The 23,389-nt window shown below is 40.0% G+C and overlaps 1 protein-coding gene across 1 annotated transcript; it reads left to right on the top strand.

Moving 5' to 3' along the window:
• The first annotated feature begins 2,668 nt into the window (after positions 1–2,668).
• Phb1 (prohibitin l(2)37Cc) lies at positions 2,669–15,943 on the top strand. The gene is made up of 7 exons (XM_070088327.1): positions 2,669–2,914; positions 3,961–4,122; positions 5,813–5,955; positions 6,818–6,934; positions 7,343–7,438; positions 14,840–14,982; positions 15,265–15,943. The coding sequence occupies exons 1-7, from the start codon at positions 2,818–2,820 to the stop codon at positions 15,332–15,334; spliced, it is 828 nt and encodes a 275-aa protein (XP_069944428.1). The 5' UTR covers positions 2,669–2,817; the 3' UTR covers positions 15,335–15,943.
• The last annotated feature ends 7,446 nt before the right edge of the window (positions 15,944–23,389 follow it).

The following is a 23,389-nucleotide window of genomic DNA, read 5'->3' as shown; positions in this document are numbered from 1 at the left end:
ACGTTAAGAAGATTGGGAAAGTGCAAAGATTTGCGACGAGATTAGTCCCACGGTGTAAAGGTATGAGCTATGAGGAGAGACTAGAAAATAGTCCCTATGTTCGACTCAACCTGAGTAAAAACTCGATGTACCTAAAATGGAGATGTATCGGATGTGAAAATTTAGATATCCGCAGATGTGTATGACGATGTCTTACTTATTTTGCGGATGTGGATGCATATACGGATATCTGTTTACAGTGAAATGCGGATGTGGATGTAAGAAACTGTGCGGATGTTCCGCGGAACTTTGGGGCCCAGTACATGACTCGAAATCGTAATGACACGATTGCAAACAAACTATACCACGACTCGACTTGACTCAAGAAATCGTAATGACACGATTGCAAACCCGCGGTCAGAGAGTCTCAAAACGCGACGGTCTGGAGTTTTGAGACTCTCTGACCGCGGGTTCAAATCCCGCCCGTGGTATGGTTTGGGGCCCAGTCCTTGGACCCATTATGTACCTCTGTTATCTTTTGGCTACCGCCCACAGAATGGGTATGGGGTATATAATAAACATTAAACTAACTAAAGGTTTGTCAGGAAGCGGACCCCCGCAGCAAGCAGCAACAAGGCTGCTCCTATATCTTGCCGTCCCCTGGGCCTATCCGAACTCCAGTGATGGCCAAATTGCAAGTACTGCTGCAACAACATGCAAGGAACCTATAGTGACATGAAAACTGACGATGACGACAACGAAATGGACTAAATAGGACAAAAGAGGGACCGGCATTCAAGTACCAGACCTGCTGCCAGACGTGAACCAGACATGAGACGTTCTCCACTACAATAAAATAACTGACCTCCATATCAACTGCACCAGTATTCAACGGGAAGACAACATGGCAGAAAACCTGATCAACAAAACTCCAAGGAAATGACAGGTCTGTAGGACTTTTTTCCCTAGTGTCAAACGAGGGAAAGAATTGAGCATTTAAACATGGCATAACACCAGCCACAAACATCTCTATGACATTCCCCGTGTCCGACTAAACCTTTACAAAAATTCAATGTATGTCAAAGGCCCTAAAATCTTGAACACCCTCCCTGAAAACTCTAGAACTGCAGACACACTCATCACCTTCAAAACTACAGTTAGAAAACATCTTATCTCCCTGATACACCCCGGCAACTAATTACATGAATACCACCTGGTGGTTCACACTTACACTCACCCATTTGACCATAAACACAGAAATATCAATCTTAATCTTAAAATAATTAATCCTAACTAGTCATAAGTTGGCCTGTGATACTCCAATACTGAAACTATGTATTGTGCGAAAACAAAAGCATTCACATTGCTAAACTCACAAACTAGTATTTAGTCACTTAGCCATAATACCAACTTACCTCATAATTTGTAATATTTTAAATTATTATTATTATAATCAAAAAGAAGCGCTAGTAATATTTTAAAGTTAAGAATTAATTTAAGTCTGCCCGAAATGGTGGCCCGGTGGTCTGGTGGCTAAAACTCCCGCTTCACACACGGAGGGCCCGGGTTCGATTCCCGGCGGGTGGAAATTCCGACACGTTTCCTTACACCTATTGTCCTGTTCACCTAGCAGCAAATAGGTACCTGGGTGTTAGTCGACTGGTGTGGGTCGCATCCTGGGGGACAAGATTAAGGACCCCAATGGAAATAAGTTAGACAGTCCTCGATGACGCACTGACTTTCTTGGGTTATCCTGGGTGGCTAACCCTCCGGGGTTAAAAATCCGAACGAAATCTTATCTTATCTCTTAATGCCTAGCCATGCTAGGTGTTCTAGTGGTACACTCTGTAATTAGTATTTTACTACATGTAAACCACACAATATCCAAATTCTGTAAACCCAGCATTGTAATCCTTATAGAGAATAAACTTGATTTGATTTGATATACCTTTGGATGCCGCCTCTCTTAGCTATAATATATATCTTTATTTCTACAAGTATATGTACAAGGTATACAGTCCTAGCTGACATCAATGACATACTACTATATACAAAGCCGCTTGTTATGCAGAGCATTTCGGGCAGATTAAGTCAGTTTTGTCCCAGGATGCGACCCACACCAGTCCACTACCACCCAGGTACCTATTATTACTGATGTGTGAACATAGACAACCGGTGTAAGGAAACACGTCCCATGTTTCCACCCCTTCGCCGGGAATCGAACCCGGGCTCTCACAGTTAAGAAACATATTATTTGTAATATACATTGTAATACAATTTTAAAAATTTAATTAAATTTATTGATAATATAGTGACATAAATCTGTCGTGTTAAACAGTATTTATTATATAATAAATATCGACATACTTATCTCAATTGTCTATAAGTTTGTAATGTTACAAACAATATTTATTGTATTATAAATTACATTAAATTTTTATATCATATAAAAATATATTGTTATGCTTATTATTGTAATATATGTGAATGGTGCTAGTGTTAAGACATTGTCTAAAACAGCCTAAATCCAATGATTACTCATTACGTATTTGGTAAAAATTAATATAATTTCACATTAAATATATACTATTTTATACTCAAAAGTCGATAATATTTATATTTTATTATTTAGGTATATAATATAGTGAGAAGTTAAGGTTAAATATAAGAGGGAGAGTGAGTATGGTACTCGTGTGTGGATCGTCTGCTCTGGTCGGCTCTCACTCTCCACACACTTCTTATTTTGCTGAATATTTGTGTTCTTGAGAAACACTGAGGCCTCACCACTACCTGGTAGTCAACATTTACTTCTGAGTTTTCTAGTTAGCAGCAAGAGACATGGCGCAGCAGATGGCAAACCTCTTTACAAGGATTGGACAAATTGGCTTTGGTGTAGCAGTAGTGGGAGGCGTTGTGAACTCTGCGCTCTATAATGGTGGGTTTATAAGTAATAATCTCACTGCTGGGGGAAGGGGATACCTTGATGAAGGTCAGTAGCTCTTGATCCAATGAGTTGTAGCTACCTCTCTTCCTTGGAACAACCTTGATTATCATAATCCCCCCCTCCCCCCAACCCCTCCAAAGACCCAATGGAAAAAATGTCATTTTGTTGGAATTCATTAAGTTATTCTCTCCAGGAAGGTTCCTTGATGCTGCTGAAGGGCTCTTGATCCAAGGAATTAGACCTTGGAGCCATCCTTTTCAAAGACCTAAACCTACTCACTGTACAAAAATATTCACTTGTACTACTGTGCCACCAACATTTACAGAATCAATTCTAATATAAATCCCGACCTGAAGTTCCTTCTTGACAGTTGTAATAGGACCCATGGACACAATACTAGGCACAAAAATCTCTGAGATTCCCTGTGTCAGGCTAAATTTGTTCAAAAACTCAATGTACATAAAAGGACCCAAAATCTGGAAGTCTCGGCCAGAAGTCTCCAGAACCACTGTCTCGGCTAGTATTTTTAAAACTACAGTTAGAAAACACCTTATCACATCCCAGCCCATCATAAATAAATATGTTAAAACTGTATGTGCATTTTCTCAATATCAAGAATTTATTAAAACATTGTAATCAATATATACTTACTCACAATATCTATAATCCTCTCAAATGTAAATCATTCCATTGTGCCCACCTTAGGTTAATAATCAAAACCATAATTCTTGTCTACAAAACTAATAGAATATTCAGTTTTCATGTATTCATTGTAACTCGCCTAATGACCATATGTATAATTACTGCACTGTTATTGCCTTATTAAGCTTAAGTTAGTCTTAAGTTTGCCCAAAATGTTCTGCATATAAAGGGACTTTTGGCATGTACAACCAGTTGTAATACTCCTTTGTAAAAACATGCATCATGCTAAAATAATTTCATCATCATTCATCATCATTAGTTCCCATTCTCCATCAGGTGCTGTATGATCCCAAAACATGATATTATTGGTAAATTGCATATTTTATTTTTCACAGTTGATGCAGGCCACCGAGCTGTCATCTTTGATAGGTTTGCTGGAGTTAAGGACACAGTTATTGGTGAGGGTACTCACTTCTTCATCCCCTGGGTACAACGACCAGTTATATTTGATGCTAGGACTCGACCCAGGAATGTCCCTGTAAACACTGGCAGTAAAGGTTGGTTATGATGATTTTACAGAAAGTGAAAAATAATATCATGAAAATATAGTAGGTTCTCCAGTGGTTTACCTGATCTCAAATTAAATTTCCATATTTTGGCTAAATGGAGGTTTTGTGTGCAAGGGGCTAGGACTTCCAGCAAGCATGCGTGAGCATGTTAGATAGCGAATGGAGACAAATGGTTTTTAATACTTGATGTGCTGTTGGAGTGTAAGCAAGGTAACATTTATGAAGGGATTCAGGGAAGCCGGCAGGCCGGACTTGATTCCTTGAGATGAGAAGTACAGTGCCAGCACTCTGAAGGAGGGGTGTTAATGTTGCAGTTTTATAACTGTAGTGTAAGCATGCCTCTGGCAAGACACTGATGGAGTGAATGATGATTAAAGTTTTTTTTTTTTCTGGCCACCCTGCTTTGGTGGGAAACACCCGATGTGTTAATAAAAAAGAATAACTAACACCAATGGTTAAGTATACAAAATGTGTTTTACTTTTGCATCCTGCTGCATTAACCTATTCACTGTATAGTCATGTTTCATGTAACTTCATTTTGCCTAGTGTAATGTTGTTTAGCAAAATATGATACATTGGAGAAGACACATTCAAAGACAATCTTCTCCCCATTAACCTATAAATATTGTAGTAGCTTGCCCCAGATAGGCAGAGGTAGGCAGATCCATGGATACAGGCCGTCTTTCTAGTTAAGTGCTGATCAGATGAAGTAAAGTAAACTTGTTGTCTAGTCATTCTTAATGTAGCATTGTATCTGTGTGGACATAGCTTAAGTTCTGTTTCATCATTCCAGTATTAGATTTTGCATAATCCAAATTGAGTCACAGATGGAATCGGGTATTAAAGTTAAAAAGAAAGGCCAAAACTTTTGACACCATCATGGATATTTTATGCCTGATTGATGCTGGTGAGTCACCAGTTTTGCTTTTTAAGTGTAGTAATTTATATAGGAGAAGGGGTTACTAGCCCCTTGCTACCAGCATTTCAGTCGCCCCTTACGACACACATTATTTACGGAGGAAGAATTTTTTTCCACTTACCCATGGAGATAATAGGAAATAAAGAAGAACAAGAACTACTTAAAATATAGAAGAAAACCCAGATGCATTTATAGTGGAAAAAATAACTTTTTGCTTTATGACAATTTCTGCCATATCCTGGAACCTAACCTGCTATATAAGTGTGGCCATACTGTACCTAATTTTGAGGCTTCTATTAAAAGAATTAAAAGAAAGCTTAATGTTTAGGTATGGATAGCCTCTGGGTAGGAGATTTGACTTAGAAAGATTGAAATGTTAAAAATTTGCTGGATTTTGAGGCATTTTTTCACATTTAAATTTTTAAGTACAATATGTATATAAATAGAGCAAGGGGCCAGTAACCCCTTCTCCTGTATAAATTACTGAATGTAGAAAGAAAAACTTAAGAGTTTTTCGTTTTAGGTCACCCTGCCTCAGTGGGAAATAGCTGGTGTGTTAAAAAATGTATATAAATAACAAAAATGTTATGTTCTGTAACATAAATTATTGAGGTTTACTGCTTCATGACAATAAGATATTGCTCAGTTTTTTTATTGCAGTGATAGAAGCAGCTGATGCTGTGTATAAGGATGTTTTGAACAAATCATAGAGTAGATAAATTTAATGTGAAAGGACTAAAAGTTTTTCTTTTGCAACAGATTTGCAAACTGTGAACATCACGTTACGAGTACTTTTCCATCCAATGAGTCAAGAACTTCCCAGGATCTTCACAACTCTAGGCATTGATTATGAGGATCGTGTCCTCCCTTCTATCACAAATGAAGTACTTAAAGCTGTTGTGGTATGTATGTACGTTTTTTTCTCCACTTCAGATTCAATAAATACAGACGTAGGTTGAAGATTGCTTCTTTACAAGATTCAGCGAAAAAATGAAATTTGGAGGTGATGTGGGGTTGTTGAGGTGGTTTGGTCATTTGGAGAGAATGGAACAAAGTAGAATGACTAGGAGAGCGTATAAATCTGTAGGGGAAGGAAGGCGGGGTAGGGGTGTCCTCGAAAAGGTTGGAGGTAGGGGGTAAAGGAGGTTCTGTGGGCGAGGGGCTTGGACTTCCAGCAAGTGTGCATGAGTATATTAGATAGGAGTGAATGGAGACAAATGGTTTTAGGGACCTGACGAGCTATTTGAGTGTGGGCAGGGCAATATTTTGTGAAGGGATTCAGGGAAATTGGTTATTTTTATATAGCCAGACTTGAGTACTGGAAATGGGAAGTACAATGCTTGCACATTACAGGAGAGGTTTGGGATATTGGCAGTTTGGAGGGACATCTAAACTGTTGTATCTGAGTGCCTCTGCAAAAACAGTGATAATGTATGAGTGATGGTGAAAGTCTTGAATGATGAAAGCTTTTTCTTTCTTTTTGAGTCACCCTGCCTCGGTGGGAAACGGCCGACATGTTAAAAAATGGATAGTCATAAATCTTTTAAACATTTTGTGTATGGCACAGTACAATGAGAGGAAAACAGGAGAAAGAGAAAAGGGGACTTTTGGCTATAAAGGTAAAAATTATAATAAGATATATTGCAATAAGTGATTGGGGATCCCCTCTATCATCTTAATGAGAGTGAATCATATTATGTGAAGCTTTCCTAATATTCAGTGACTTCTGATTGAGATAAGCTAATAAAAGTCTTGTTTTCACAGGCTCAGTATGATGCTGGAGAACTCATCACCCATCGAGAAAAAGTTTCACGCAATGTCAGTGAACAGCTTACAGAACGTTCAGCCCAATTTGGATTAATCCTTGATGATATATCTATTGTGAGTGAAAAGTAACTAATATATATGTACTCAGTGTGAAATGGCCGATGTTTTAAAAAAATGTATATATGTATAAATGGGCATTAGGGAGGCACATGCAAGAACCCTGTGCCTGTTTTAATTCACTTTTATTATCCAGTTTTATTTGTTATAGAGTATATTTTTAAAACAAAATTTTCTCTATATTGCATACAAATTCTGTATTGGTTAATTACTTTCATTCTAAATAAGTGTTTTAAGTAGACTGAGCCTAAACCATGTGCTGTTTTGAATAACCCATGTGGTTGTAGCTCTTCACATAATATAATATTTTCATACTTCTTTAGTTATCACTCCATTTTCTTTGGTTAGTGTTTTTAATTGTAAGTTATTAATGTGGAAAAATAATAAAATTTATCTTTGCTGCAGACTCATCTGACCTTCGGCAAGGAATTTACTCAAGCTGTTGAGCTTAAGCAGGTGGCTCAGCAGGAAGCAGAGAGAGCAAAATTCTTAGTAGAAAAGGTTTGTGGTGATTCCTATTTGAATGGACATAGTTGATATCTCTGAAGAAGAATACATTACTGTACTTATTAAAAGAACATGTACAAAATACGTTGCATTTGACAAAACATTAACCAAGAAAAATTATCTTTATAATTTGACCTTCAGAATTGTAAATATTAAGAATATAGTTCTTGACCAGTTGTCTTTCTTTTTGTATGTTAATTATTATTTTATAAATTTTAAAGAAAAAATCTAATACTGTATTACAAATATATAAATTTTGCCATATATCCCTTCGGTTTCAGCAGTCTTAACCCTTTCAGTGTCGGTTCCATAATATTACAGCTTAAGAGACATTGTTGGTCCCGTAATTATTATTATTAACACACTGGCCGATTCCCACCAAGGCAGGGTGGCCCGAAAAAGAAAAACTTTCACCATCATTCACTCCATCACTTTCTTGCCAGAGGGGTGCTTTACACTACAGTTTATAAAACTGGAACATTAACACCCCTCCTTCAGAGTGCAGGCACTGTACTTCCCATCTCCAGGACTCAAGTCCAGCCTGCCGGTTTCCCTGAATCCCTTCATAAATGTTACTTTGCTCACGCTCCAACAGCACGTCAAGTATTAAAAACCATTCGTCTCCATTCACTCCTATCAAACACGCTCACGCATGCTTGCTGGAAATCCAAGCCCCTCGCACACAAAACTTCCTTTACCCCCTCCCTCCAACCTTTCCCAGGCTGACCCCTACCCCACCTTCCTTCCACTACAGATTGATACACTCTTGAAGTAATTCTGTTTCGTTCCATTCTCTCTACATGTCCAAACCACCTCAACAACCCTTCCTCAGCCCTCTGGACAACAGTTTTGGCAATCCCGCACCTCTTCCTAACTTCCAAACTATGAATTCTCTGCATTATATTCACACCACACATGACATCTCCACTGCCTCCAGCCTCTTCCTTGCTGCAACATTCATCACCCATGCTTCGCACCCATATAAGAGCGTTGGTAAAACTATACTCTCATACATTCCCCTCTTTGCTTCCAAGGACAAAGTTCTTTGTCTCCACATACTCCTAAGTGCACCGCTCACCCTTTTCCCCTCATCAATTTATGATTCACCTCATCTTTCATAGACCCATCCGCTGACACGTCCACTCCCAAATATCAGAATACATTCACCTCCTCCATACTCTCTCCCTCCAATCTGATATCGAATCTTTCATCACCTAATCTTTTTGTTATCCTCATAACCTTACTCTTTCCTGTATTCACTTATAATTTTTTTCTTTTGCACACCCTACCAAATTCATCCACCAACCTCTGCAACTTCTCTTCAGAATCTCCCAAGAGCACAGTGTCATCAGCAAAAAGCAACTGTGACAACTCCCACTTTATGTGTGATTCTTTATCTTTTAACTCCACGCCTCTTGCCAAGACCCTTGCATTTACTTCTCTTACAACCCCATCTATAAATATATTGAACAACCACGGTGACATCACACATCTTTGTCTAAGGCCTGCTTTTACTGGGAAATAATCTCCCTCTTTCCTACATACTCTAACTTGAGCCTCACTATCCTCGTAAAATATTACGCCAAAATTCTAGCAGTTTCAGATATAGCAGGAGAAAGCTGGTAGGCCTGCATGTAAGAGAATGGATCTGCGTGGTCAGTGTGTGCAGCATAAAAAAAATCTTGGAGCCATTGGTGGGAACGCCATTTCAGTAGACCTTGTTTACCATGCCTCGCGGTAAGAAATACCTCACTCTCCGGCGAATTGCGACTTCTTTTTCCAAGTGACAGTTCAGACACAGTTGGAAGTGTTGAAGATGAATTTCATGGTTTTGAGGAGTTTGTGACCGAAAGGAATGCCCAGGAAACCAGAAGGAAGAAAGGAAGGAAGGAAGAGATGAGAGGAAGGTAGATAGGTAGGTAAGAAGGAAGGTAGGAAGGAAGGTAGGTAGGAAGGAAGGTAGGTAGGAAGGAAGGAAAGAAGGAAAGAAGGAAGGAAGGAAGGATGACCCAGATGGCCATCAACCTAGGACAACCCAAAAAAGTCAGTGTCTGACATGTCTAACATGCTCACGCACGCTTGCTGTAAGTCTTGAAGTCATTCTATTTTGTTCCATCCTCTCTACATGTCCAAAACAACCTCAACAACCCCTCCTCAGCCCTCTGGATAATAGTTTTGGTAATCCCACACCTCCTCCTAATCTCCAAACTGTGGATTCTTTGCATTATATTCACACCACACATTGCCCTCAGACATGACGTCGCTACTGCCTCCAGCCTTCTCCTTGTTGCAACATTCACAACTCATGCCTCACACCCATACATTCCCCTCTTTGATTTTATGGATAAGGTTCTTTGTCTCCACAAACTCCTCAGTTCGCCACTCGCCTTTTTCCCCTCGTCAATTCTATGATTCACCTCATGTTTGGGTGTTGGCAAGAGGTGTGGAGTTAAAAGATAAAGAATCTAACACAAAGTGGGAGTTGTCACAGTTGCCCTTTGCTGATGACACTGTGCTTTTGGGAGATCCTGAAGAGAAGTTGCAGAGGTTGGTTGATGAGTTTGGTAGGGAAGGACATTAAAAGTGAATATAGGAAAGAGTAAGGTGATGAGGATAAAAAAAAATTAGGTAAGGGAAGATTGGATATCAGATTAGAGGGCGAGAGTATGGAGGAGGTGAATTTTTTTTTTTTTTTTTTTTCCCAACAAGTCGGCCGTCTCCCACCGAGGCAGGGTGACCCAAAAAAGAAAGAAAATCCCCAAAAAGAAAATACTTTCATCATCATTCAACACTTTCACCACACTCACACATTATCACTGTTTTTGCAGAGGTGCTCAGAATACAACAGTTTAGAAGCATATACGTATAAAGATACACAACATATCACTCCAAACTGCCAATATCCCAAACCCCTCCTTTAAAGTGCAGGCATTGTACTTCCCATTTCCAGGACTCAAGTCCGACTATATGAAAATAACCGGTTTCCCTTAATCCCTTCGCTAAATATTACCCTGCTCACACTCCAACAGATCGTCAGGTCCCAAGTACCATTCGTCTCCATTCACTCCTATCTAGCACGCTCACGCACGCTTGCTGGAAGTCCAAGCCCCTCGCCCACAAAACCTCCTTTACCCCCTCTCTCCAACCCTTTCAAGGACGACCCCTACCCCTCCTTCCTTACCCTATAGATTTATATGCTTTCCATGTCATTCTACTTTGATCCATTCTCTCTAAATGACCAAACCACCTCAACAACCCCTCTTCTGCCCTCTGACTAATGCTTTTATTAACTCCACACCTTCTCCTAATTTCCACACTCCAAATTTTCTGCATAATATTTACACCACACATTGCCCTTAGACAGGACATCTCCACTGCCTCCAACCGTCTCCTCGCTGCTGCATTTACCACCCAAGCTTAACATCCATTTAAGAGTGTTGGTACTACTATACTTTCATACATTCCCTTCTTTGCCTCCATAGATAACGTTTTTTGACTCCACACATACCTCAACGCACCACTCACCTTTTTTCCTTCGTCAATTCTATGATTAACCTCATCCTTCATAAATCCATCCGCCGACACGTCATCTCCCAAGTATCTGAAAACATTCACTTCTTCCATACTCCTCCCCAATTTGATATTCAATTTTTCTTTATCTAAATCATTTGATACCCTCATCACCTTACTCTTTTCTATGTTCACTTTCAACTTTCTACCTTTACACACACTCCTAAACTCATCCACTAACCTTTGCAATTTTTCTTTAGAATCACCCATAAGCACAGTATCATCAGCAAAAAGTAACTGTGTCAATTCCCATTTTTAATTCCCCATAATTTAATCCCACCCCTCTCCCGAACATCTTAGCATTTACTTCTTTTACAACCCCATCTATAAATATATTAAACAACCATGGTGACATTACACATCCCTGTCTAAGACCTACTTTTACCGGGAAGTATTCTCCCTGTCTTCTACACAACCTAACCTGAGCCTCACTATCCTTATAAAAACTCTTAACAGCAGATATTTGGGAGTGGACATGTCAGTAGATGGGTCTATGAAGAATTATTGTAATAATTGTATAAATAATGTCAGCGCATTCCCTAACACGTATTAGACCGACCAGTTGGATGTGTATTGGATGAGTGACATAATTTGTGTACTCTGGAATATTGGCAAAAATCGAACATTTCCTTTAGTTTGAGCTCAGTTTCAAGCTACTTTCAGTCCTAAAACGAATAAAAATGATCTCTTTTTCTGTAATGTATTTTTCCATTCTGTCAAATGAGACCAAGAAACCGAGAATACAACCATAAAAACCATGCGAAAATGCACTGCAGAGTCTATTTTAAACCAAAAAGCATCATGCACTGTGCGCTGTAGGATTTTTTTTATATGGTGCACACTTACCATATAGACCCATTCTCTCTTATCTAGGCTCAAATTTCCTACCCACAGCTTATCTGAAAGAGCTGAGTTCATCACATAGTACAGCAGCACCAACTCACACTTCAAAGCAGTAGTACTACAGCACCCACCCTCAAAGGGTTAAAGGATAGTTAAGAGTTGTGATTCTTAAGTACAGTGGTACCTCGAATTTCGAACAGCTCCCAACTCGAACAATTATGTAAGTGTATTTTGGGGGGTCTGACATGGACTAATCTAATTTACATTATTCCTTATGGGAACAAATTTGATTGGTAATGGCACTCGAACAGCCTTCTGGAACGAATTAAGGCCGAAATTCGAGGTACAGTGGACCCTCGTTTTTCGTAATTATAATCCGTTCCAGAGAGTGTGACTGTTATCGAAATTGACGATTTGGGAATCCATTTTCCCCATTTTCCTGTAGGAGGGAGGGATTGGATTAGTTACTGTTTGGAAGGGGAATCCCCTGCCATCAAGACTTCAGGTACCAAGTGCTTTCCTGGGGTTACCTCCCTTCTTTGTTTTTTAATGCCACTAGAACCAGCTTGAGAGTCACTGCACACTTGTGGTCCCTTGCTGTTCCAGCTGAAGCTCTTGCAGTTCTGCAGTGGTTAGCTCTTCATTGTGGTCCTCCACCAACTCTTCCACTTCCTCCAAGCTCACATCCAACCCCATGGAATTCCCCAATGCCATAATAGATTGCACAACTGCCATAGGCTCCTCAAGGTCAGCCCCAAACCCTTCAAAATCCCTCTTGTGGACACAATCTGGCCACAATTTTCTCCAAACAGAGTTCAAAGTCCTGGTAGTCACTCCCTCCCAAGACTTACCTCTAAGGCTTATGCAATGGAGGATACTAAAATGATCTTTCCAAAACTCTTAGGGTCAAGTGAGTGTCTGTGGTCACATTAAAGCACCTTTGAAACATTGCTTTAGTGTAGAGTTTTTTAAAGTTTGAAATGATCTGCTAGTCCATGGGCTGGAGGAGAGGAGTGCTATTAGGGGGCAAGAACTTCACTGTGACGAACCCAAACTCCTCCAGAATTAGGTCATCCATGTTTGGAGGATGAGCAGGTGCATTGTCCTTTAGCAGGAGGCACTTGAGATCCAATTTCTTTTCCAGGAGGTAATTCTTCACTCTGGGGCCAAACACTTCGTGGAACCACTCGAGGAAAATTTCCCTCGTGACCCATGGCTTATTATTAGCTTTACAAAAAACAGTTTATTCTTCATGACCTTGTTTTTCTTGAACACTGGGATTTTCAGAATGGTACACTAGTAATGGCTTCACTTTGAAATCCCCACTAGCATTACTACAAAACATGAGAGTTAGCCTGTCTTTCATAGGCTTGTGTCCTGGCAGTGCCTTTTCCTCCTGAGTAATGTAGGTCCTGTTTGGCATTTTCTTCCAAAAGAGGCCTGTTTTGTCACAATTGAACACTTGTTGTGGTTTTAATTGTTCAGTCTGTATGTACTCCTGGAATTCACTTACAAATTTTGTAGCTGCATTTTTGTCAACTGGCAGCCTCACCATGCCTTATCACACTGTGTATGCCACTACGGTTCTTAAATCTCTCAGACCAAACTTTGCTGGCCTTAAATTCACAAATATCAGTACTCGTTGCAGGCAATTTCTTTACGAGATCGTCAGGCAACTGCCTTGCCTTTTCACAAATAAGTGGCTGCGTAAGACTCTCCTGCTAATTGTTTCTTGTTGATCCACACCAACAATAACTTCTTGCCATCTTCGAGTACTGGCTATCTCATTTTTGTCAGCACATTTACCCCCTTTGCAACAACAGCTTCCTTGATTTCCTTTTTCTTGGCCACAATGGCAGCTATGGTTGTATGGGGTTTCTTATACATCCTGGCAAGCTCTGCCACATGTATGCCACTTTCATATTGTTCAATGATGTTTTTCTTGAATTCAGTCATATTTCTCACCTTCTTTACCAAAGGCATGGCACTAGGAGCTTTCTTTGGAGCGATGGTAGTTTATTTAGCAGTTGCAAGCACTAAAATGAATGGAATATTATGAAATATTTCATATGAACATGTGAAGGGATGGTCACTCGCTGGTAAACAGTGGCACACTGGCTGGGAATGGAGTGTGAGGCGCCTTGGGGCCGTGCGTACGCATCCGAGATGAATGACTATTTGTGAGTCAAATGGCGATTCACGAGTCAATGTTTTGATGAAAAAAAGTTATGATTTCCGAAAATTATGACTTTTGAGCCTTACGAAAAACGAGGGTTCACTGTACCACTATATATAAAATTATAATTTAAATACACCTACCATCCGACTTACGACCTGCTCGACTTACGACCACTCGACTTACGACTGTGTTTTTTTTTTTTTTTGCCAAATTTCTGGGAAATAAACAACTATTTGTGTTGTACACAGTGTTTATCCTAAACCTTACAGTATAAAATACAGTACTAACAGCATAAAAAGTAAAGTAAAACATGAAATACCAAAATAAAACAATAAAATAAAGTCATTACAAAAATGTGATGTTGATATTCAGTGGTAAAGTTCGACCTACGTCCATTTCGACTTACGACCGGTTTCTCGGAACCGAACTCGGTCGTAAGTTGGATGGTAGGTGTATTTATAAAGATTACAATTTGTATTTGAGTCTTTTGTCTGCTTTTATTTAACTGCTCTAGTTTGATAGTTCTTTGTGGTATTCCCTACATTTTACAGCCAATGTATAAGCAAACTTATGCTACTTTGAGCTCATTTTCAAGCTACTTTCAGTCGTGAAACCGATAAAAATCGCATAGTGTATCTTCCATTCTGCTGAATGAGACTAAGAAATCGAGAATATAGCCATAAAAACCATATGAAAATACACTGCGAAGTCGCTGTTTTAAACCAAAAACACGGTCACAGTTTGTTCCCTTCATGTATTGTGTGCTGTAGGAGTTTATTTAATTGATTTGCTTTTGTTTTTAGGCAGAGCAAGAAAAAAAGGCAGCAATTATTAGTGCTGATGGTGATGCTTCAGCTGCTACATTACTAGCCAAGTCATTTGGTGAGGCTGGAGAGGGTCTTGTGGAACTCAGGAGAATTGAAGCTGCTGAGGACATTGCTTACAGGTGAGGAATGAGGATTTTAGCTTGTTGAGATTTGAGTGAATTTTAGGCAAGAGTTAATAACTAAAGTTAAATTTGTTTTGTGACATTTTATATTAAGTTTTGGCTAGTTTCAATTATAATCTTTAGATTTTGTAAGTGCAGTTAGGTATGTAGTTTTTGCAATCCATAATGCAATAGGATTCCAAATTTCCAGTGCAATGAAAAGGAGGATAAAGGTGATTTATGTTAATATTAATAGTAATAACAGTAATCTTGAACAGTAATATCATCCTTGCATTTTAGGTTGGCAAAGAACCGTAATGTGGCTTATCTACCAAGCAACCAGACCACCCTTTTGTCTCTTCCTCAGTGAGAATATTCTGAGATTTATGATACACCATAATGAAATCCAGAGTTCAGTGACGTATTGTGTGGTATAGGTATTGGAATCACAATAAAAGTCAAAGGAATTTGTGGAAGGATATTATTTGTCCTTGAATTTTCACATTGTAGTAGTTGCCATTATTACAGCAATTATTTTTTTATAGCTGCTTACTAGTAGTGGGAAAGGAGCAGCTTTTTGTTTGTTTTTCTTAGTTTTTCGAAAAGCACAATAAGCAGTTATTTGTTAGGTGGGAGAAAACAATATTCAACTGTTGAATTAATGCTCCCCAAGTATAAAGTTTTGTTTAAATGTAAAACAAGATTTCAGTAATTCTGTTATAATGTATCTTGTTAAGTGACTGTAGTTATTAAAGCTTGCATTCCACTTCTACTCTACTAATATGTTTCCAACAAAATTAACGAGAGTTTAGTAACAATTTAATTTACTTTTTAAGTGAAGGACTTGTAGCAGTTAAACATCATGTGGGCATTTAGGAAATTGTGCTAACCAGTAAAGACAGGTACTAACAATCTGTTATGTATAAAGAAATGTTCAAATTGTAATTACCATTTTGTAAAGAAAGTTAAATGATTATTTTTTTATTGTTTTCTTTCCCAGTGTCAGTGCTTTAAAGATTCTCTATGATGTGCAGAAGGTAGGTTCAACATAATTGCATTCAAACTAACTTAATGGATGATGGTGTTTATAAGAAGGCCATCATGAGGGTATAACCCCTTTATGGAAGTTCCTTTGTGCCAGTGAGGGGCTCTTGGTCCAATGAATTGAACTGGGCTTCCCTTCCTTGGAACGAACCAGATTGCCTCTCATTTTCTGAGACACTGTACGACTCCATTGGGTTTAGCACTCCTCATGACTAATATTAATTCTTACCGAGAATTTGTAATTTTGAGAGAAAGCATTTTATAAATTGCAAAATCATGGCTGAATGTACGATAAGAGAAAATGCATGTTTTACTATGCATAGCAGCACTGTATAACCCATGTGGGTTTAGTGCTTAGTTATGATTATAATAATAATTTGCTGTGCATATAAGCACAAAACATTCCTATGAAAAATGTGCTAAGAGCATATTGTATTAGTGAGAGATACAAGAAGTTTAAAGCAGGCCTGGTTCCACTGTGAAGATTATCAGTTTCTGATAGTCAATAGCTCTTGAATGAGTGTCCCATTCATTGGAGAGAAGGGCAAATTCATTTCAGATGCTCTTTTTAACATTCTGATATGCTTACTTTGTCTACCCTCTTTTTCTTTCTGTAATTCTCAATATCTCTACCATTTCCTCTGCCATCTATTTCACTTCTCCCATGATTAATGCTGAATGATCTTTACAGGTCTAGTGCTTTTCTTGAATATAATATGAAATGTTCCTTGCACATTATGCTCACCTTCCACACTTCTGCCCTCCCACATCAGCCCTTGGTTGTGCACTGTTGAAGGACCCACATAGGAATTTCAGAATATAATACTGGACAACAATTTACAGTGTCGGCTTTGTGGCTATTATGTAGCCCCCTTATAGTTATTTGTTGTCTGTCCTTGCAATCCAAAATAAATATGGAAGATGCAGAGATAAAGGGTGGCATCTGCATCTATGCAATTTTGTGCATCTCTTCAAAGATTGTTGTAACACCCTTCATTATTCTAACCATGTTTGATCATCCACAGCACTACATTTGTGAATTTAGTGCAATTTTAGGAACAAGGAAAGTCAACTTCTCAAGGGCTCTTGATCTGTAAAATTGGAGCTGATACCCCTCAAATGAAACTCAGGATAGAGTATGTAGGAGAGAAGGAGATTATTTCCCAGTAAAAGTAGGCCTTAAACAAGGATGTGTGATGTCATCATGGTTGTTCAATATATTTATAGATGGAGTCGTAAGAGAAGTGAGTGCCCGGGTGTTGGCAAGAGGTGTGGGGTTAAAAGATAAAGAATCTAAGACAAAGCAGGAGTTGTCACAGTTGCTCTTTGCTGATGACACTGCTTTTGGGAGATTCTGAAGAGAAGTTGCAGAGGTTGGTGGATGAGTTTGGTAGGGTATGTAAAAGAAAATTGAAAGTAAATATAGGAAAGAGTAAGGTGATAAGGATAAAAAAATTAGGTGACCAAAGACTGGATATCGAATTGGAGGGAGAGAGTATGAAGGAGGTGAATGTATTCAGATATTTAGGAGTGGACATGTCAGCAGATGTGTCAATGAAAGATGAGGTGAATCATAGAACTGATGAGGTAGGTAGTAGGTTGGTAGACAGCAACCACCCAGGGAAGTACTACCGTCCTGCCAGATGACTGTGAAACAGAAACCTGTAACTGTTTTGCATGATGGTAGGACTGCTGGTGCCTTTTTCTGTCTCATAAACACGCTAGATAACAGGGATATCTTGCTACTCCAACTTACACTTTGGTCACACTTCACAGACATGCACATGCATATATATATATATACATACATCTAGGTTTTTCTCCTTTTTCTACATAGCTCTTTTTCTTCTTTATTTCTTCTATTGTCCATGGGGAAGTGGAAAAGAATCTTTCCTCCGTAAGCCATGCGTGTCGTATGAGGTGACTAAAATGCCGGGAGCAATGGGCTTGTAACCCCTTCTCCTGTAGACATTTACTAAAAAAGAGAAGAAGAAAAACTTTATAAAACTTGGATGCTTGAATGTGCGTGGATGTAGTGCAGATGACAAGAAACAGATGATTGCTGATGTTATGAATGAAAAGAAGTTGGATGTCCTGGCCCTAAGCGAAACAAAGCTGAAGGGGGTAGGGGAGTTTTGGTGGGGGAAATAAATGGGATTAAATCTGGAGTATCTGAGAGAGTTAGAGCAAAGGAAGGGGTAGCAGTAATGTTGAATGATCAGTTATGGAAGGAGAAAAGAGAATATGAATGTGTAAATGCAAGAATTATGTGGATTAAAGTAAAGGTTGGATGCGAGAAGTGGGTCATAATAAGCGTGTATGCACCTGGAGAAGAGAGGAATGCAGAGGAGAGAGAGATTTTGGGAGATGTTAAGTGAATGTATAGGAGCCTTTGAACCAAGTGAGAGAGTAATTGTGGTAGGGGACCTGAATGCTAAAGTAGGAGAAACTTTTAGAGAGGGTGTGGTAGATAAGTTTGGGGTGCCAGGTGTAAATGATAATGGGAGCCCTTTGATTGAACTTTGTATAGAAAGGGGTTTAGTTATAGGTAATACATATTTTAAGAAAAAGAGGATAAATAAGTATACAAGATATGATGTAGGGCAAAATGACAGTAGTTTGTTGGATTATGTATTGGTAGATAAAAGACTGTTGAGTAGACTTCAGGATGTACATGTTTATAGAGGGGCCACAGATATATCAGATCACTTTCTAGTTGTAGCTACACTGAGAGTAAAAGGTAGATGGGATACAAGGAGAATAGAAGCATCAGGGAAGAGAGAGGTGAAGGTTTATAAAGTAAAAGAGGAGGCAGTTAGGGAAAGATATAAACAGCTATTGGAGGATAGATGGGCTAATGAGAGCATAGGCAATGGGGTCGAAGAGGTATGGGGTAGGTTTAAAAATGTAGTGTTAGAGTGTTCAGCAGAAGTTTGTGGTTACAGGAAAGTGGGTGCGGGAGGGAAGAGGAGCGATTGGTGGAATGATGATGTAAAGAGAGTAGTAAGGGAGAAAAAGTTAGCATATGAGAAGTTTTTACAAAGTAGAAGTGATGCAAGGAGGGAAGAGTATATGGAGAAAAAGAGAGAGGTTAAGAGAGTGGTGAAGCAATGTAAAAAGAGAGCAAATGAGAGAGTGGGTGAGATGTTATCAACAAATTTTGTTGAAAATAAGAAAAAGTTTTGGAGTGAGATTAACAAGTTAAGGAAGCCTAGAGAACAAATGGATTTGTCAGTTAAAAATAGGAGAGGAGAGTTATTAAATGGAGAGTTAGAGGTATTGGGAAGATGGAGGGAATATTTTGAGGAATTGTTAAATGTTGATGAAGATAGGGAAGCTGTGATTTCGTGTATAGGGCAAGGAGGAATAACATCTTGTAGGAGTGAGGAAGAGCCAGTTGTGAGTGTGGGGGAAGTTCGTGAGGCAGTAGGTAAAATGAAAGGGGGTAAGGCAGCCGGGATTGATGGGATAAAGATAGAAATGTTAAAAGCAGGTGGGGATATAGTTTTGGAGTGGTTGGTGCAATTATTTAATAAATGCATGGAAGAGGGTAAGGTACCTAGGGATTGGCAGAGAGCATGCATAGTTCCTTTGTATAAAGGCAAAGGGGACAAAAGAGACTGCAAAAATTATAGAGGGATAAGTCTGTTGAGTATACCTGGTAAAGCGTATGGTAGAGTTATTATTGAAAGAATTAAAAGTAAGACGGAGAATAGGATAGCAGATGAACAAGGAGGCTTTAGGAAAGGTAGGGGGTGTGTGGACCAGGTGTTTACAGTGAAACATATAAGTGAACAGTATTTAGATAAGGCTAAAGAGGTCTTTGTGGCATTTATGGATTTGGAAAAGGCGTATGACAGGGTGGATAGGGGGGCAATGTGGCAGATGTTGCAGGTGTATGGTGTAGGAGGTAGGTTACTGAAAGCAGTGAAGAGTTTTTACGAGGATAGTGAGGCTCAAGTTAGAGTACATAGGAAAGAGGGAAATTATTTCCCAGTAAAAGTAGGCCTTAGACAAGGATGTGTGATGTCACCGTGGTTGTTTAATATATTTATAGATGGGGTTGTAAGAGAAGTAAATGCAAAGGTCTTGACAAGAGGCGTGGAGTTAAAAGATAAAGAATCATACATAAAGTGGGAGTTGTCACAGTTGCTCTTTGCTGATGACACTGTGCTCTTGGGAGATTCTGAAGAGAAGTTGCAGAGATTGGTGGATGAATTTGGTAGGGTGTGCAAGAGAAGAAAATTAAAAGTGAATACAGGAAAGAGTAAGGTTATGAGGATAAAAATAGGTGATGAAAGATTGGATATCAGATTGGAGGGAGAGAGTATGGAGGAGGTGAATGTATTCAGATATTTGGGAGTGGACATGTCAGCGGATGGGTCTATGAAGGATGAGGTGAATCATAGAATTGATGAGGGGAAAAGGGTGAGTGGTGCACTTAGGAGTCTGTGGAGACAAAGAACTTTGTCCTTGGAGGTAAAGAGGGGAATGTATGAGAGTATAGTTTTACCAACACTCTTATATGGGTGTGAAGCATGGGTGATGAATGTTGCAGCGAGGAGAAGGCTGGAGGCAGTGGAGATGTCATGTCTGAGGGCAATGTGTGGTGTGAATATAATGCAGAGAATTCGTAGTTTGGAAGTTAGGAGGAGGTGCGGGATTACCAAAACTGTTGTTCAGAGGGCTGAGGAAGGGTTGTTGAGGTGGTTTGGACATGTAGAGAGAATGGAGCGAAACAGAATGACTTCAAGAGTGTATCAGTCTGTAGTGGAAGGAAGGCGGGGTAGGGGTCGGCCTAGGAAAGGTTGGAGGGAGGGGGTAAAGGAGGTTTTGTGTGTGAGGGGCTTGGATTTCCAGCAGGCGTGCGTGAGTGTGTTTGATAGGAGTGAATGGAGACGAATGGTTTTTAATACTTGACGTGCTGTTGGAGTATGAGCAAAGTAACATTTATGAAGGGGTTCAGGGAAACCGGCAGGCCGGACTTGAGTCCTGGAGATGGGAAGTACAGTGCCTGCACTCTGAAGGAGGGGTGTTAATGCTGCAGTTTCAAAACTGTAGTGTAAAGCACCCTTCTGGCAAGACAGTGATGGAGTGAATGATGGTGAAAGTTTTTCTTTTTCGGGCCACCCTGCCTTGGTGGGAATCGGCCAGTGTGATAATAAATAAAAAAAAAATAATGAAAAAGGTGAGTGGTGCACTTAGGAGTCTGTGGAGACAAAGAACTGTATCCATAGAAGCAAAGAGGGGAATGTATGAGAATATAGTTATACCAACGCTCTTGTATGGGTGTGAAACTTGGGTCGTGAATGTTGCAACAAGGAGGAGGCTGGAGGCAGTGGAGATGGCATGTCTGAGAGCAATGTGTAGTGTGAATATAATGCAGAGAATTCGTAGTTTGGAAATTAAGAGGAGGTGCAGGATTACCAAAATTATTACCAGAGGGCTGAGGAGGGGTTGTTTAGGTGGTTCAGACATGTAGAGAGGATGGAGCAAAATAGAATGATTTTGAGAGTGTATAAATCTGTAGTGGAGGGAAGGCAGGGTAGGGGTCGGCCTAGGAAAGGTTGGAGGGAGGTGGTAAAGGAGGTTTTGTGTGAGAGGGGCTTGGACTTCCAGCAAGCATGCATGAGCATGTTAAATAGGAGCGAATGGAGACAAATAGTTTTTAGGACTTGAAGTGCTGTTGGAGTGTGAGCAAGGTAACATTTATGAAGGGATTCAGGGGAAACCAACAGGCTGGACCTGTGTCCTGGAGGTAGGAAGTACAGTGTCTGCACTCTGAAGGAGGGGTGTTAATCTTGCAGTTTTATAACTGTAGTGTAAGTGCGCCTCAGGTAAGACAGTGATGGAGTGAATAATGAAAGTTTTTCTTTTTCGGGTCACCCTGCCTTGGTGGGAGACGGCCGATATGTTAATAATAAAAAAAAAAAACTCAAAAATGGTTCCTTGGCGCTGGTGAGGGTCTCTTGATCTAGGGAAATGGATCTGTGCTCCAGTTCCCTGAATTGAGCCTGAATGCCTTCCAACCATCCTCACAGGCGCTGTAAAATCCTACGGGTTTAGCGCTTCCCATTATTATAATAATAATTAGAGCTGATTTTATCCCTTTTTTTCCTCAGATCAAAGCTGACTACCTCTGCTCTAGCTCCCCTCAAGGAAGGTTCCTTGATGTTGGTGAGGGGCTCTTGATTTAGGGAATTGGATCTGTGCTCCAGTTCCCCGAATTAAGCCTGAATGCCTTCCACATCCCCCCCCAGGCGCTGTATAATCCTCCGGGTTTAGCGCTTCCCCTTGATTATAATAATAATAATCTGCTCTAGCTTTTTTTTAATTTATTACGACCTGTCCATCCTATATGCCTTGATGCTGGGGAATTTGAACCATGGAAGTGGCCTTACCCTCCCCTTCCTTGGATCACCTTGCCCTTCCCTTTCTTGGATCACCTTACACTACCCTTTCTTGGATCATCTTACCCTTCTCTTTCCTGGATCACCTTACCCTTCACTTTCTTGGATCATCGTACCCTTCCCTTCCCTTCCCTTCCCTTCCCTTGGTTCACCTAGCCCTTCCCTTTCTTGGATCATCTTACCCTTCCCTTCCTTGGATCAGACTTGACCATTGTGTGTTTGGTGACTAGTTATGATTATAATAATAATAACAATAATAGACTATTGCTTTAGATTCCCAGGAATTGTATGACACTTCTTTGCTCACAGGACGAGCATAGGGTTCACAATAAACTAGCCACTCAGGCGGTACAATTTAAAACCCAGGGATGCCAAGCCCATGATGACACTCTTCAGATCGCTACTTCTATCTAGGCTGGAATATTGCTGCACCCTAACAGAACCTTCACGGCACGCATAACTGAAATAAAACACCTCAATTACTGGGAATGCTGGAAGTTCCTACACCTGTACTCCCTAGAACGCAGGCGGGAGAGATACATGATTATATACACTTGGAGAATCGTAGAGGGATTAGTACCAAACTTGAACAAGTAAATCACTCCCTACGAAAGCGAAAGACTAGGCAGACGATGCAACATCCCCCCAATGAAAAGCAGGGGTGCCACTAGCACGTTCAAAAAAACAAAATAAGTATTAGGGGCCCAAGACTGTTCAACTGCCTCCCACCATACCAGCATACATAAGGGGGATTACCGATAGACCCCTGGCTGTCTTCAAGCAGGTACTGGACAGGCACCTGTCCAGTACCTGGACAGGTGCCAGCCCGGCTGGTCAGTACCTGACCAGCCGGGCTGTGGTTCGTATGTTGGAGTTGGATTGCGTGCGGCCAGCAGTAACAGCCTGGTTGATCAGGCCCTGATCCACCATGAGGCCTGGTCACAGACCGGGCCGCGGGGGCGTTGAACCCC

The sequence above is a fragment of the Cherax quadricarinatus genome, chromosome 24 (genome assembly GCF_038502225.1).
Source record: "Cherax quadricarinatus isolate ZL_2023a chromosome 24, ASM3850222v1, whole genome shotgun sequence".
NCBI classification, from domain to species: Eukaryota; Metazoa; Arthropoda; class Malacostraca; order Decapoda; family Parastacidae; genus Cherax; species Cherax quadricarinatus.
The sequence above is the reverse complement of the archived record's forward strand: the minus strand, read 5'-3'. Positions and strand labels throughout refer to the sequence as shown.